This window comes from Zootoca vivipara, chromosome 8 (assembly GCF_963506605.1).
Source record: "Zootoca vivipara chromosome 8, rZooViv1.1, whole genome shotgun sequence".
Lineage (NCBI taxonomy): Eukaryota > Metazoa > Chordata > Lepidosauria > Squamata > Lacertidae > Zootoca > Zootoca vivipara.
The window spans coordinates 75,350,424-75,367,378 of record NC_083283.1 but is presented as its reverse complement, the minus strand read 5'-3'; the positions used below and the strand labels follow the sequence as shown (position 1 = coordinate 75,367,378).

Genomic DNA, 16,955 nt, shown 5'->3' with positions numbered 1-16,955 from the left:
AAAGAAATTGCGCGGCGGCAGGAGGCCCCATTAGCTAAAGTGGTAGCTTAGGTTAAGAACGGTTTCAGGTTAAGAATAGACCTCCAGAACGAATTAAGTCCGTAACCAGAGATACCACTGTATTAGATCCGACTTCTGTTCTTTAAACAAAAGGAAGCACGAACAATTTCTTACATGGTAATATAGTTGTGTCTGCATTTGTAAATAACTAGGATGTTTGTGGAACACGTCAGATTTTGGGTGAAATTGTGACCTGGCGGATTAGGGATTTTTTTCGAAAAAAATGTTTTTCCGTGGGTTACGGCGCTGAGGGCTGATTTTTTGGGTCTATGATAAAAACATGCTGTTTACACTGCCAAACCTTGCAGGGGAGAATTTGCAACAGTTTGGCACCATTTTTGAATGAATTGGATAACGTCAGATTTTTGGTGAAATTGTGACCCCCGCGGGTTAGGGATCCCACCAGTGCTTTATGGATCACTCTGTAATTTGTAAAGCATAGTGATGGTTTTTACTTAGAATGTCCTAGAGCACATTTAAGGAAACGTAAGGCTACTTCTGATACAATTTTTATTGTTTTGGAGTACAGAAAACTAATATGAGGAACTATACTAGCAGAATTGGAAATCTTTGTTTGTTTGTTGTTGTTTAGTCATTTATGACTCTTCGTGACCCCATGCACCATAGCATGCCAGGCACTCCTGTCTTCCACTGCCTCTCACAGTTTGGTCAAACTAATGTTGGTAGCTTCGAGAACACTGTCCAACCATATCGTCCTCTGTCGTCCCCCCCCTTCTTTCCCAACACCAGGGTCTTTTCCAGGGAGGCTTTTCTTCTCATGAGGTGGCCAAAGTATTGGAGCCTCAGCTTCACAACCTGTCCTTCCAGTGAGCACCCAGGGCTGATTTCCTTCAGAATGGATAGGTTTGATCTTCTTGCAGTCCATGGGACTCTTAAGAGTCTCCTCCATGATAAAAAGGTAAAGAGACCCCTTACCATATCCATGATAGACCTCTAGAAATCAAATGTTTACTCAGCCTTTTGATGAACTGATACTTAAAAGTTGGGTGTTGGCGCCTAAGAATTTGTAATATTTTTTTTCACCATCAAGGATGAGCTTAGAGAAGCTATTACATTACCAAGTAAGTGGTAATCAATTCCCTATGTCAACAAAGGCAGCTAAAATCCAAGGAGCAGTGTACAAGTCATTTTCCATGCTGCAGGGGGCATTAGACTCAAACTGCAGCTTTTGCCACATGGTAAACTTGTTTTTGAAATGTGAGTTTGTAATGGAGTTTGGGCTTTGTTAAACAAAAGTCTGCAGTTCAAAGGCGGCAGGGCAGAACAAATCCTACAATCAAGCCCATGGGTGTATCATAGATATTCCAAATGCTGTTCAAAATTTGCAAAAGAGAATGCAAAGACCCCATGGTAGTTAATCACAACATCTCTTTTCTGCGTAAGTTGCTGAAGGTGGACGAAGTGAGAAATCAGTGCAGCTACACAAACAAATGTTTTCAGGACTGGGGCTTTATTTTATAATATTACGATCATACTTTTTTTTTCTCGATACCAGAAATATTGGTTTACAGGAAGTCTCAAGCAGGCCCACCAGCTGCTTTTAATGATGAACATTGGAACTTCAGTCCTTTTAAGAGTACCACCGCAGTATTGGATATTTGGAAATCCCTGAAACATTTCTTCTAAAAACAACAATAAAGTGCACACAGTTACATTTTACAACACAGCTGGTATGAGCCAGGAAGATGCTCTGCCAGTCTTCTTACAAGTCTTCTTCAAACCCCTCCCTGCTCTCTCCCTAAGCAGCCTCAACTATTTAACTGCGCAATCTGGCGCATGCTTACTCAGAAGTAAATCTCACTGAATTCAGTAGGGCTTATTCCCAAGTAAATGTGTTTAGGATTGAAGGGATGTATCTATAGAATGGATAAAGTCTGATTAACTGCACTTCCACCATGAAAAAAGAACCCCATGTTTAACAAGGGGAAGAGGTCACTGTGAGCTTCTCCTGAGCATATCTTTATTTATGGGAGCAGCATTCTTTTGGGTGGAAGTGCTTTCCTCTATTCCTTTATTTGTTCATAGACTACTTCTTAAAATAAAATAAAATAAAAGAGCACTGCCCAATGGCATCAAAGCCAGAGCTACATAAAAACCTGAGATAGTGAGTACACTATTTGTGGGGCATCTTTGATTGGAAACAACTGTCAGAATCTTGCATTAGGCAATTGCTTTGTTGCAATCCTAGACCCACTAAGGAGCAAACCTGCTTGAAAGTCAGTGGGACTTGGGAGTAAATATTATTGTTTTTGTCTCCAATCTTTTGCATGGCCTAAATCCACTTCCATCCATGTGACTCTAGGCTGAAGAATGAAGGCACCGACCTAACCAACAGAAAACTTGGCAGACACACGTACACACGTACACACACACACACAAAAATTCTGCTTGTGTCTGTGATATATAAAACCACAGGCACTAGCAGAATCAATAATAAGCAAGTATCCATTTGAGTCTGTAGTACCTTCCAAATCCCTGCATTCTGCATAACCATTTCATCATGCCCCCATCTGATGGGAGGTAAAATCATCATCAAGCCAAGTATGGAGATAGTTGACCAAGCTGCTTTGGAATGAGAGCTGACATTAGGGTAGTTTGGTCTTGTCTGTCTGGGGTCTCCTTAAACACCTTGCGTAGGGCAGGAGGGAAGAGAAGGATATTGAGCTCCTAACATCCCTTCCCAAGTTAACATTTTGGGCAGTGATACTACGCACATTGCCTATTGAAAATGAAAGCTATGGTGGGAAAAGACCACCACCCTATAAACCGGGGCTGTACTTTTTAGAGGCTCACTATATAACCATGTCTGTCTGTTAGAATGCCAGTAAAAATCTGTAACAGTTTGAGATTAATCAAAACAGCCAATATGGTCCCTCAATCTGCTGGCTTTTTATAACATACTATTAGAACTAGCAGTATTTCTTTTTTTAAAACTTTGGTTTACCTTGATAAGGCACTGCCTGCTACTGTCAACTTTAAAGGTAAACCACAAAGCTGAGAAGACAAGTTACATTTTAAGATGATCCAAAGTCAGCCACACAATATGCAAATTGTTAAAATTAGGAGTGTTTCATGGCAACAGCATCTACTTATATGCTAGGAATAGAATATTCTACATTTCTTTTGCAAGCAGAAGTTCTTGAGGAACTGAATATAGCAGTCAATCTCTTTCATTTTAGATGCAATGTAATACTTAGGTCCTAAGAGCATAGAATTGATGGAGACTGACTATTCAGTTTCTGAATACCTCCCTGGTTTCCTTGCCCCAAACCCAAATTCAACCCCACACTGCATATACATATATTACACATAGATGACTTATATACTGCCTCAAATGTATTGTTCTTTCCTTTTGCTGTGAAGCTAGTAAGAGTACATGAAGCATGAAATTATGCCATTCTGTTAGGCTAATGGCCTACAATAACTGAAGTAAATTTTAAGTGCATCACACTGTCCTGTGTGAAAAGTATCTCTGGGAATTCATATAGGTCAGTGTTTCTCAACCAGTGTGCCTCCAGATGTTTTGGGACTACAACTCCCATCATTCCTGACCACTGGTCTTGCTAGCTAGGGATGATGGGAGTTGTAGTCCCAAAACATCTGGAGGCACACTGGTTGATAGGTAACACAAATGATGGCAATCAGTTACAGTGATGATGTCTGGAGTCATAAATCAGAGATATTTGCAAAAGGGTTCAGAGTCTCTGAGCCTATCAGACATTTGTTTACTCTTGGAGGTTTAGATATTCCGCTACATAGGAGGTAACTAGGACATGATGGCTTCTTGATTCCTGTTGATATCTTCTCTCCCTGACGCATTGCTCCTAAACACTTGAAAAGAGTAAACACGCTGGAGGTGAAAAGGATTTGGTTACAGCCACGAGGGAGCTACATTTGGCAATTTATATATATCTATATCTATATCTATATATTGAAAACCTTGCCTCTTAAATTCCTTTGATACAAAATAATGAGATACATTTTTCTTTTCTATGGGATCACTATCAGAAACAAAACTACCAGCATCAACTGATCTGCAACAAGTTAGTACACTTTGCATGGAGGACATAACAGCACATCTAAAATAATAAAGCTTACAGCTCATCATTTTCCTTTTTTTCTTTTGCATTTCACATGGTCTATATTTTATTTTCTCTATACTATTAAGCAGCTCCAGTTAATGGCCCCCAAGCAAGTTTGAGAGGAAGCCTAAAGACTTCTTTTCTTGTGGTTCTGCCTCTTGGCCTCTGGTAAGCCCCAGTTCGCTTTCTATCTGCTCAAGCTCTGACTGGTCAAGCAGTTCAAAATCATCGCCTTCCTCTGCATCTGTCTCTTCGCTTAAGTTTGGGTCACCTTGCACAGACTGCAACTGGTCTCTGACAGCTGCGGACACCACCGACGTAACAACATCTCCGGCAACTGCTCTTACTAAGCTGAAAGCCGGGTCGCTGATCAATGGCAAGGAAAGGCCTGCTGCAGAGTGCCCCTCCTTATCCTGCCTGGTACGCCGATCTGATGTGGTAGAGAGATGTTCCTTTTTTCTCTCTTGACGGACAGGGATGCCAATGCTTGAATCGTCGTCATCATCATTTGTTCCTGCACCATTTTCCACAGATGGAAATTCTGCGAGATCTTTTGCGAAAGCTTCCTCGTGGCGATCAAAATCTATTGAACAGCCAACAGGAGAAGCCATTATCAACACATGATACAACACAAATTTCTATTGAATAAATAATTGAATAAATAAAAGTCATGCCCACTTCCAGCAATACTAAAAATAATAATAATGTCAGCATGTAAATCAACTTGGAAGGACTCCATAACAGGACAAAATAATGCCTATTGGGTACATCAACAGTTCCTCCCCAAAACAGACAAAAAGAAAAAGAAAGGAAGAAGACTGAGAGAATAAATCTAGAGAAGTAAATATTAAAGTTATAGATAAAAGGTAAATTTTAAGAATGGTAATCAATTAAGTTTTACTCAGAGCAGATGTATTTAATGAACAGGACAAAGTTAGGGCCACTAGGTCTACTCTGAGTAAAATTTGTTGAATGTTACCCAAGATTTGGAAAGGCTGAAGGCCACTGGTTTAATATACACATGCAACTGATCTGTTATAAATTCACTCAATTGCATTCAGTTTCTTTTTATCATAATCATAATAATTTTATTATTTATACCCAGCCTATTTGATTGGGTTGCCCCATCCAGGTTACTAATCAGGTCTGCCCTTACTTAGCTTCTTCAGTGACTCACATCATCTTATTCAGTCATACAACACACTGAGAAGTGATCACTGATGATACAGTTACCAACATTTGCAAAGCAAATGTTAGTGAACAAATATTTTAGTTAGAATAGGAAAGAAAATGTCATCTGTGAGTGGAGGGGGGTGGTGTCTAGTCCTTTCTACCACTATAGTTGTAACACAAAAGTATCTACTTAAGATACCATTTTGTGCATAAATCATTAAATGTAGATTACAAGGTGAACTAAAAATAGACTTGAGAGGGACAGAATTAAATAAAAGTGCTTTCATATGCAAAAAAGAAACCCCCTACAAATTTGGAAGCAAGATGCACGTACCATCAGATGTGTCTGTTTGTGGAGTGTTGGCCTCAGAAAGATTGAAAGTCCCGTTGTCAGTCCAAGATACTTCTGATATATCTGTATCTGATACAGACATCTCTCTGGCCACAACTGTAGGGCTAACCTGTATTTTGAGGGGGGGGGGAGAAAACTGTCAAGTATGGCACTCTTAAATTCTAGGCTAAACTGAATACCTACACATTTAAAACTTACGCCATGTGAATTCAATCAAGTTAACTCACTTGAATCCACTGATGTAATTGAAATAGTTGGATTCAAGTTAGTTATGTCCATTGTTTTCTATGAGTCTACTCTAGGTATAACTTTGTCAGATAGCACCCCGAGAAATTCTTGCTTTATATACTTGTGGAATGTAAAGTTCTAACTACAAGATACAAGAAGGGAAAATTATGCAGCAACAATATTTTAGTGTTGCTTCAGTGTATAGTAATGTATTTTAACAATACATTGTTAAATGCACAATACGAGGGATTGTGAGATGCTCCAGAAGGATCTCTCCATACTGATTGCATTGAAATGGCAATACTGTTCAATGCAAGTGTAAAGTAATGCACACTGCGGCAAACTTTCCTCCCCTATCTTTATATATACACATTAGATTGAATGCATAAACAAGTGAGGGCTGTGTGCTGTAGGGAGAAGGGAATGGGCTTGTGGGATCCTGATCCCCCATCATATATACACTTTGAATGTCAATACAGGACTGCTAATGCCATTATCTGCATCCTTCAGGTGCTGAAGAAGTAGACATGTGAAGTTTGTATTGTGATGAAATCTTTTTGTGTTGCAAAGGGTCTATAATATCAGCGTAGCTGTAGAAATCAGAGCCCTGTTTCTAATTGCTTGATGAGTCGTGACTTTCATTTCCACGGACTGAAATGATGGTACCTGTTGCATTCACAAGACAAACCTCTCATGCCAAAAAGCAGGTTCAGAGAAAGAATGTCTCCTACATTACTCTAGGCTGCAGTCCTGTGTGCCCTCACTCCTGAGCAAGTTCTACTGATCTCAAGTCTGACATGCCTCTGAATAAACAGGCTCAGGCTGTAGAAACGTCTTGAAATTCCAGCACACCTGGGTAGATTTGCAGCAAACAAGTAGAAAGGAGTGGACAACGCTTGAGAAATGTTTCTCTTTCTGGACAACGAAAGCACAACAGTCAATATGCTTATTTGTAGTCTAGAGAACTCAATATAGAACCAACCTACCTTAGGACACAAGGCTGATACATCTAGTTCACTGTTGTCATCTGCCAACTTTGTTCTTATAATTTCTGGAAAAGATTACAACCAATTAGCTTTCCGTTACATACTTTGTTTGTCAAACATTCCTAGGTTTTTGTTGTTGCGGCTAACAAAAAAATCAAGAGATTTATGTGCATAAATTCTACATGTGTAAAATTTATTTATATACCATTTATTTATTATATATTTCTACACAAAGTTTTACATGCACACTGCTTTACAATGCATACGTAGTAACAATATTCTTTTCCCCAAGATACACAACATTGTTTGGTTTTGAAACTTTACTCTTATCGCTCATGGAAAGCCTATTTTTTTTTGGTATTTGTTTGTATTTGTGGATAAACTGGCAACCACAAAAATAACACACCTCTTCTTCTTTCCTCAAGAAAGCTGACAATTACACAGGGAGGAAAAGCTATTCAAAGCTGCCTGCTTACCAGCTCTCTCTTTCAATTTCTGGTTGATATAGTCCCAAATGCCAAAGTCCAGTTTCAGCAGAAGCGGCTTAATGTTGCTAAATACTTTCTGCCCAAATTCATTGCATTTGAAGAGTGGGCACAAGAAGGCACACAGTACTGCAACAGAAGTAGGAAATATAAGTAAGTTAGTTCTACAATTTTTTACAACAAGTTTGCAAAAAAGTAAACTTTTGAGATATGCCATTTTTTGAATACTCTTTACAAATCCTTCTTGAAGCATATAAAATGGTCTGTTTCCAAGGAACATGCAAGTTAGAAATATCTATTGCTAAATAAAGCACTGTGTGGGTTTAGTGGGATCCACAGCATCTAAGAAAATCTTGTGTGGGGAGTTTGTGTAGCATAGTGGCTAAGTCTCAATTAGTTCAATGGAACTTACTCCTAATGTACCAGTTTATGAGACTGCAGCCTAAAAGCTCCATAGCACTGTAGCAGCATGATCTCTTTAAGGAACTAAATATGGATTTACTGCTTCGTTTATTCAGTGAATCCAGATTTTTGCCCTTAAGAACTTCAGCTTTGTCAATATCACATTTTCCTAACATTTAAGCCACAATTATTTTGCTGCCAGGAAAAATGTGATTTTGTCTTCTTTTCAAGCATCTTAATTGCAATGGTGAATTCTGTGCAGAATGTGGTTTGCCTGTTGCTATGGGAATCTGCTCCCCTCCCCCGAAAGTAAAGTAACTATTGCATCCCTTAAGAATTGGAAGCAACTTACATAGAAGGTAAGAGAGTACCACTCCAGGAATGTAACTTCCTAAGATTGTGAAGAATGTACACACACTGCAGACCAGGAGGCAAAACTGTTTAAGAGAAAGCATCAAGTAATGATCAGAGATATCACCGCCACCTTCAGTATCTAAACTAAAACATGGCTTTTAACATGTTCTTACCAACAGCAAAAATTGTAGAGCTACCTTCCATCACCATCATTTTAGTAAACAAATCAGAAGAGTGATGAAAATGCTTGTTACCCATAGGGGATTATATTTTGTGTCTTTGTCACTCACTTTCCTTTACACCACAATACATTGCGTGTGACTGAGGTGCTCAGAGAAAAGCTTCTTCTGCAGCTCAGCTGCATCCCCACCCAATCATTCTGGTGGCTGAGCCCCCACTTCAACTGCAAAGGAAATACAAAGTTGTGGGGAGGGCAACAGCGAGTAATATGACTTTGGGTGGCCAGTCTGAACACTGCCCTCTGCTTCTTCAGATATCCCATGGTGGTGTGAGAGATGTGCACATGCACAACATACAACTGGAGTGTGTGTGTGCTTTCTGGGAAGTGAGGAGCTGTTTTAACCTGCTGCTAGTTTTAGCCCAGTTTATTCCAAATCTGGTATTTTAAGCAAGAGGTGTTTCCGCATACAGTGGTACCTCAGGTTACAGACTCTGCTAACCCAGAAATAGTACCTCGGGTTAAGAACTTTGCTTCAGGATGAGAACAGAAATTGTGTTCCGGCAGCATGGCGGCAGCGGGAGGCCCCATTAGCTAAAGTGGTACCTCAGGTTAAGAACAGTTTCAGGTTAAGAACGGACCTCCAGAACGAATTAAGTTCTTAACCCGAGGTACCACTGTACAGGCATCCCTCTTTACTAACAGACATTCTCCTAGTCATCGTGCAGAAGTCAGCTCACTACTGCTGGCATCTGCAACAATGCCTAAAAGAGGAGTGGGGAGAGTAATTTAATTTATTGTACACATTCATACCTGTAAGATTTCATTAATCCCAAAACTGATTGGCAGCTCATAGAGACCTGGTCCAACATATTTTGCGATCTTAAGTAGCTGTCCTGCATGATTCAAGTGGTGCAACACCAGGAAAAGCACTTGCAATGTTGGGAAAGGATGCTGGACAGAACAGTGAGACAGTGTGCTGCTGACTACAATCCAAAGTTATATCCCAGCATCTTTTCCAATATTTAAAGGGATCCTGGAAATTTTTTCCTGGGCTAAATAGTGCTTCATCACAACCGGCACCCATAAACATAGCTTTATGCTTTATGCTATTGAGTATGTTAGCATTGCCTTCCCTCAAGAGCAATGGGACCACTAAGTACACATGTATATGGTTCTGCTGTTAACATCCTTGTTTATACATTGATTATTGACACAAAGTATCAGGAAGTTTATTCATTGGAGCAAGGTAAATTGCAAGCCTCGTTTTACCTTGCCTGGGTTCTGTTCTTTGAAGTGAGACATTTCTTGGAGAAAGACAAAGAAACTCATCATTGCTTCTTCTATGCACTGGTTCAGCCTGATCCTGTATTCAGACTTGGAATCAATGACTTCCCAGCTGAAAAATTAAAACAAACATTAAAGACTCACCAACAAATAAAACAAACAGGGACTTTGCTCTCAAATAATTTCACCTTTTGGTTACTCAGCAAAACTAATCCTCAGTTATAGCCATAATATGATGGTTAGGCCTCTCCTGGAGATCAACTTGCTGCCCCGATTGCTGGGTCCAACTACTCTCATAGGTCCATCTGCAACTACACATTTGTGCACAAAAATGTAGCATATATACAGAAGAAATGCATGTTACCACCTGAATGCCAGGAAATTGCACCAGCTCCCTGATATACATATACACACAGTAACAAATACACATTTGCCACCCCCTAGCTTGTAAAGTGGCACTCAAACTCCAACCTCGTTTAAAGACAGCGAATGCAACTGCCACATCTTAAATTGTACTTGACATTTCTGCACAAGAGCTTTTCCTGCTCTCAAAGGTTTTTTTTTAACCCCTCAACCACTTCTGTCAATGCTGGGCAGGACAAGAACTTTGCCACTCAGATTTACAGCTTCTATTCTTATGTATGTTGCAGAAAGGCCTGAAAGCTCAGTGACAACAAGAGGCAACAGGTGACCAAAATATATGGCCAAAACTGTGTGGACAGTACTGAGCGCTTTAATTGCAACTGGGTATATCAAGGTATCAAACTATCTCTTCCTGCCTATTTTCTTTTAAAACAAATAATCATATTCCTTATTGCAAAAGCAGTCTAACCTGTCCAACAAAATCCAGTAGAAAACTGCCTTGAGGAGGCACAAGGCATTTGGAAATACCCACTCTCTTTCTCGCCCATTTCCATGATTTCTGCAATTTGGCAAGCACTAACAGTGAGGTGCGTCTGTATCTTGCTAAAACATACATCTTTGCTCAGCTGTTCCCCTGACTGTTGATGCCAATTTTTTATGATTCTGGTAGTGCACTGATGGCTTTATTCCTTAATATAACAAAATAATAAAACATCCACTTGGTTTTGTTTTGCATTGATTATTCACTGGATTTTTTGGGGGTGTGTGTGTGTGATTTCTATGCTGCTTTTATTTTATTTTTAAAAAAATCCTAAAGTGGCTTATTTGACTGGATTCATAAAATTTGGATTTATAAAATAACGAGTGTGGTTTGGAAATGGTTTTAATAAGAAATATTTGGTTTATCACCAGATCAAAAATCAAAGCCCTAAGAAAACCAAATCCCTGTGCCTCTCTTCTCCCTCACCTGCAGACCTTGAAATATATACGTAGGGATTATCACCCAGTTTAAAATGAAATATTATTAAGCTGATCTCTTTCTCCTCCTGCTGTCGCAACAAGCAAGCAAGCAAGCAAACAAACAAAAAAGTGTGTAACATTTTGTCATTTAAAGCTTATTCAGATGCTGAGTAATGCATGCAGCAGAGCTGCACCTGTCCAACCTGTCCTCACCTCTACCCCTGGGCCTACCTGGTATTTGTGCCACGTAATTGGTGCCTATGCACGTTAAGCCTCCTAGCGCATTAGCTTTATCCCTCAAAAGTGAAGAAGCAAAGACTCTGTTACCCAGACTTACATGTACTGAAAACTGAAGTCAGGACAGGACTCAAAAAATTTAATCAGGTGACAGCAAAAACTGCATTTTTTTAAGCAGGGGCAATTAGGATAAGATCTATTATTTGATTATTGATGTAAACCTCTAAAACAGGCATGTCAAACCTGCGGCCCTCCAGATGTTTTGGACTACAATTCCCATCTTCCCCAACCACTGGTCCTGCTAGCTAGGGATCATGGGAGTTGTAGGCCAAAACATCTGGAGGGCCGCAGGTTTGACATGCCTGCTCTAAAATGTATTTCGCATAGGTAAGTTTTTAGCTCTTTCTTCAGTACATTTTATTTTATTTTATTGCTATGGCTAGCGGCTGATGCAAATAAAGATTCTTCTGATCCAAAAGTTTCTTTTTTCTTAAGCAGGCACTTATATCATGAATAGGTGCTGAATTCTCCTTCCAGCTGCAAATGACTCTTCATAGGGTCCCCACAACCTTCAGGAACAGCTCTTTGTAGGATACATGGGGTGAGGTGGGAACAGGATCCCGGGAAGGCCTCAGTACACACTGTGGACTTTTAAAGCCCTAAATGGCCTCAGCTTAGGAGCATCTCTACCCCCACCATTCAGCCCAGACACTGAGATGCAGCTGCAAGGGCCTTCTGGAAGTTCGCTCACTGTGAGAAGTATCATGTTTTTAATACGTATTCTGTATTATGTATTCTGCTGGGTGCCCAGAGTGGCTGGGGAAACCCAGCCAGATAGGCGGGGTATAAATAATAATATATTTATTATTATTATTATTATTATTATTATTATTATTATTATTATTATTATTATTAAGGGACCTCCTCCTGCTGCCTCACAGCATGCTGCCTGAGTCCACTTTCCCCTTCCATCACATTCTTACTTGCCTGTCCCAGGATAAATCCTGCCTAGCTTAAGAGGCTATGCATGCCCATACAGACAGAAATATTTAGCAAGTGAAGTGAAATAAGAATGTTTGACTTGAAGTTTGGGCTTTGTTTTGGTGACAGCTGCTTAAACACAGAGGGACACACACTCAGGATGTTACCTACCGTGTTTCTCTGAAAATAAGCCATACCCGGAAAATAAGCCATGGTGATAGGCAGTTTAACCTTGCAGGTTAAACTGTACCATACTTAATAAAAAATAAGACATCCCCTGAAAATAAGCCACTGTGTTTTGTTTTGTTTTTGAAAAAAAATTAATATAAGACGGTGTCTTATTTTTGGAGAAACACGGTAGGAGTTGTGACAAGTGTTGTAGCCCATTCCCAGCATGGGCCAGAAGATTCAGTTCTATCAGGTTCGCTGAAAATGACTAATGGTCTCATGCTGCCAGTTTGTAACCAGACATCTGCTCCAGGCAAAATAAACCACTGAGGATTTCTTAGAAAGGTCAGTAACATCTCATATTACCGATTTAAAAACAAACAAACACACACACACACACGCCGCCGCCGCCACCCAAAGCTGTGCTGGAATTTTGTAGTCACATGAGCTGGTTAGTGTCTGCTCCCAGTTAGGATGAAGTAACTCTATGACGTGGCAAATAAGGGATTATAAAAGCACAAACAAAATGCTAGCAATTACACAGCTTCCGGTATTCCTAACACCTCTAATAGCTTGAAAGCAGAGATGAATATTCATCACCCAATTCAGCTTCTCATTTTGAACTGTTTCATACAGTGACAAACTGATTCCCCAACCCCACTCTGCTGCTTTATTCCCAAAGGCTTTATTTGCTAACAATTTTTATTTTAAAATGGGAAAGGCTGTTCTCGATCATGACTTGCTTTTCAAACTCCCGCTGAATACAGAAATGCAAGCATCTAAGATGCATCTGTTGGGCTGAATTCGTAGGAGTTTTTATTAAAGTGGCAGCTTGACGCGGAAGGTTAATAAGCACTCCCCCCCCCCCATTTCTACAGATTCTGTTAGGGATAAACATAACACATATGACACGAACACGTAACTCTAGAATTTATCAGTTGCTTTTCTAGCATCTTTATGAAAAAGATAGAAAAGCAGAACGAGACTCATTATTTTTTGTAAAAAACCAAAAAAGCTTAATGAATATCTGTTATCACAAAGAACCAGTGCTATTTTTCTATAAAAACGAGCTCACCATGAGCTTCTCCCTCCTTCTCTTAAAATGGCAATGGTGCCCACCTGAGAGGTGATTGTGATCTCCAGCTTTAAAAAGCCCTGCAAAGAACTACCAAAATTTCTAAAACCTTATCACCATTGATTGCACCACCATTATGCACAACACTTTATCAATATGCGTTCATCAATATGCGAAGTAAGAAGCTCATCCCTATCCCAAAAGGCTTGCAATCCAATTAGGATAGGGCTAGGAGGCTGAGTCAGACTTTGTAGAAGCATTACATTTTGAAGAGGGATTTGAAGGGATACAGAAAGGTGATTCTACTACTCTTGTAGAAACAAAGCTCAGGTAAACAATCACTGATTGCAAAACAGTTCATGAAAAAGTAAGTATATTAAAAATGTTCTGAATAACCAAAGCCTTAGAGATACCTCCCTCAAAGCAATGACTAAAGTCAACTGATGCCCCCAACATCACATGACCAACCATCTCCTTTTCAATCCATTGAAAGGAGACTTCTTCAGCTACTAAATAGCAAATCCTTTCACTCTTCCATATCTGCCTTTGCAACTGTATCAGACTGGCTACATATTTAAAAAAAATACTGGGAGGAATTCAACTTAGTGTTAAGGAGATCTCTTCATCAGGGCAAGTACTGCTGGTTGGCTGAAGGAACTACCTCCTCTCTCCTTCCCCTGTGCACTGTTCTTGGGGGTTTTCATGACTCCCCAGAGCCAATTTTAGGGGGCATGTGGGGGGAGGAGAAGGCCTTTTGTTTGGGTTTCTGCTAGAGGGCCCTATTAATCGAATCCCATCCATTTTAACTACCGGTATTAGTGAAGAGTACAAATACATACTAGAAAGCTATCCATGCAGCTTCCTCAAGAGAAAACATAAAAACATATAGTTTACTTGGAAGGGAGATTGAAGGCGGATTTATACAGTCTCTGAAAGAGAAATATTTAACTGGTAAATAGGCAATGACAAAAAGAAAGATAAACGAGATCCTGGGTCACTGAAAAAAGGAAGGAACCAACTTACTCCATATTTGAAGGGGAACACCCTGAACTGGGCCCAGAGGTAAACTGGTAGTCAATGCAGTGGTTTTATAACAGGGGCTATATGTGTTCTAAAGGCAACTCTAGCCAGTAATTTTGCCACTGCATTTTGGGCCAGTTGGAATTTCCAAATCCAATGTGGAAGTTACCAAAGCATGGAGTATGTTAGTTAAGTCATCTCTGCCACGGCTAGCAAACCAGCCATAGCTGGAAATAGGCACTCCAACTACTGAGGCCACCTGAGCCTCAAGGGACAATGTTGGATCCAGGAGTACCTTAGCTTACACTTCCAGGAGAGTGCAAATCCGTCCAGAACAAACTGTCTTCCCACCTTCTGGACTTGAGAACGTGGAACACATAACACCTCTGTCCTTAACGATTTTGCTTCAATTTTTTGTCCCATATCCAGCCCATCACTGCCTCTAAATATCCATCTAGCACCTCAGCCACCTTTCCTGATTCAGATGGAAATGACAGATAGAACTAGATAACGTCTGACATTTGTCAATCAATTTGTTCCAGGAATTGAACCAGACATGTGTGCTTATTAAACACATTCTTATCCATTTGCCTATAAAGTGAGAGTGTGGGTACTTTTTATCCCAAACAGAGCACGTGGGGAGGGTGTAACAAAACCCCCATCTTAACAATAAAATGAACACTGTGCATAGTTAGGTATCTGCAATGACAGCACTAAAGTACAGTCTGTTAGGGAGAAAGATCAATAAAACCTCAGGGATTTCTGCACTTATACTAGCAGGTTTTTTTCAGATTTTGGGGCATGTTGCCACACAATCATTATTCAGCTAGCATTCCAGTAAGGTAAAAAGGTAAAGGACCGAAGAGCTCAGTGGTTTAGACCACAGTGCCCCTGCGCACCCCCATTCCAGTACAAGCTACTAAAAACCTGCTCATTGTACCTCAAAAAATCCTGACTTATATCACATCACTTCCGTCTGAATGGTGCAGTCAGTTTGGAAACTCAGTTCAGAGGAGAGATATGGTAGAGAGAGATGGTGGCACTGAGTCAAAGTACTGCCCATGATAGCATTCATTAGCTGACAATAACATTTGATCATAAAAACAAAGTTCACTATACCTCAGGGAGACATGCAGTTCCTCTTCTAATTTCCTATATTTTTATAAGATGAGAATTCTAGAATACTGGGCATTAAATAAATAAATAAAAATGAACAACTATCTCTGTGTGCATGCTCATAATGTAGGCATTTACTGGCTGGAGGAACATGTGGGGAACATGTAAGGGGTGTGACTACAGTCAAAAAACTTTTCTCAGCTTAGGCTCAGCTCTCCATAAGTGTGAAAAGGACAACCTCACTCTCTCTAACAAAAGCAACAAGTGAACAAAGGTGTAGACCATCAGCTACAAATTATCGCTTAAAAATGTCAGATCAAACAGGAACTATACTACTGTATTGTAAATGCAGAAAGACGCATAGCAAAGAAAGAATGACAAACTCATTCCAAGAGAAAACACCCCACTATCACCCCATTCCAATGCCAAGCACAGCAGCAGCAGTAGTAGCAGCAGCAACACAACAGTACAGTAACTGCAAATTTAAAAAAAAGAAATGATGGGAGGGAACCATTTTGTATAGGAAAAAAATATGCTTAATTTGTGAAATAATTTTCCTGCACAGCAATAGGTGTAAGAAAGAAACATTAACATAGCACACTTTTGGAGCAGAAAATTTGTCAGACCAGTTGAAATCAATGTACCTAATAGGGTCGGAACATTGATTTGTGTCACTTTTCCAATTTTCTACTTCAGCTCCATGTACTTTCTCCCTTTAAAACAGGGGCCAGCAAACCTTTTCAGCAGGGGGCCGGTCTACTGTCCCTCAGACCTTGTGGAGGGCCGGACTATATTTTGAAAAATTAATAATGAACGAATTCCTATGCCCCACAAATAACCCAGAGATGCATTTTAAATAAAAGCACACATTCTACTCATGTACAAACACGCTGATTCCTGGACCGTCCGCGGGCCAAATTTAGAATGTGACTGGGCCGGATCCGGTCACCGGGCCTTAGTTTGCCTACCCATGCTTTAAAAGGTAACCACCCTCAGCACCTCATGACAAAGGCAGCAGTGATTGTTTGGGTGGGTGATCTCAGAAGATTTGTGGGTATCAGGAGAAGATCTCCAAGATGCCCTTGTGGCAACCCCATGTAATAATAATGATAACAACAACAACAACAACAACAACAATAATTTTATTATTTATACCCCACCCATTATTTATTCCCCAGCCACTTTGGGCAGCTCCCAACAGAATATTAAAAACACGATAAAACATCAAACATAAAAAACTTCCCTTTACTACCAGCAATTATTTTCCTACATAAGCCTATTATAGGGACATAAATATAAAATCTACTGGAAAAACCAACACCTGAGTCAGTTCTAGCACTATTGTCCTGCAAGCAAAATGAGTCTTATGTAAGACACAAAACACCTGCATGAAGAATGGTTTGATCCGCACAGAAATATACCATGTA

General features: G+C 40.0%; 1 protein-coding gene across 2 annotated transcripts in view; it reads right to left on the bottom strand.

The window, feature by feature from the left end:
* Nucleotides 1-1,512: 1,512 nt before the first annotated feature.
* RETREG1 (reticulophagy regulator 1) overlaps nt 1,513-16,955 on the bottom strand; it is a 45,093-nt gene continuing 29,650 nt past the window's right edge. For both annotated transcript variants that reach the window (XM_035124941.2, XM_035124942.2), the window contains 6 exons: nt 9,594-9,720; nt 8,142-8,226; nt 7,379-7,516; nt 6,903-6,967; nt 5,671-5,797; nt 1,513-4,746 (listed from right to left, as the gene is read on the bottom strand). In XM_035124941.2, the coding sequence (XP_034980832.1) occupies nt 4,259-4,746; nt 5,671-5,797; nt 6,903-6,967; nt 7,379-7,516; nt 8,142-8,226; nt 9,594-9,720 (1,030 nt within the window). In that variant the 3' untranslated portion in view covers nt 1,513-4,258. The remainder of the gene's footprint in view (nt 4,747-5,670; nt 5,798-6,902; nt 6,968-7,378; nt 7,517-8,141; nt 8,227-9,593; nt 9,721-16,955) is intronic.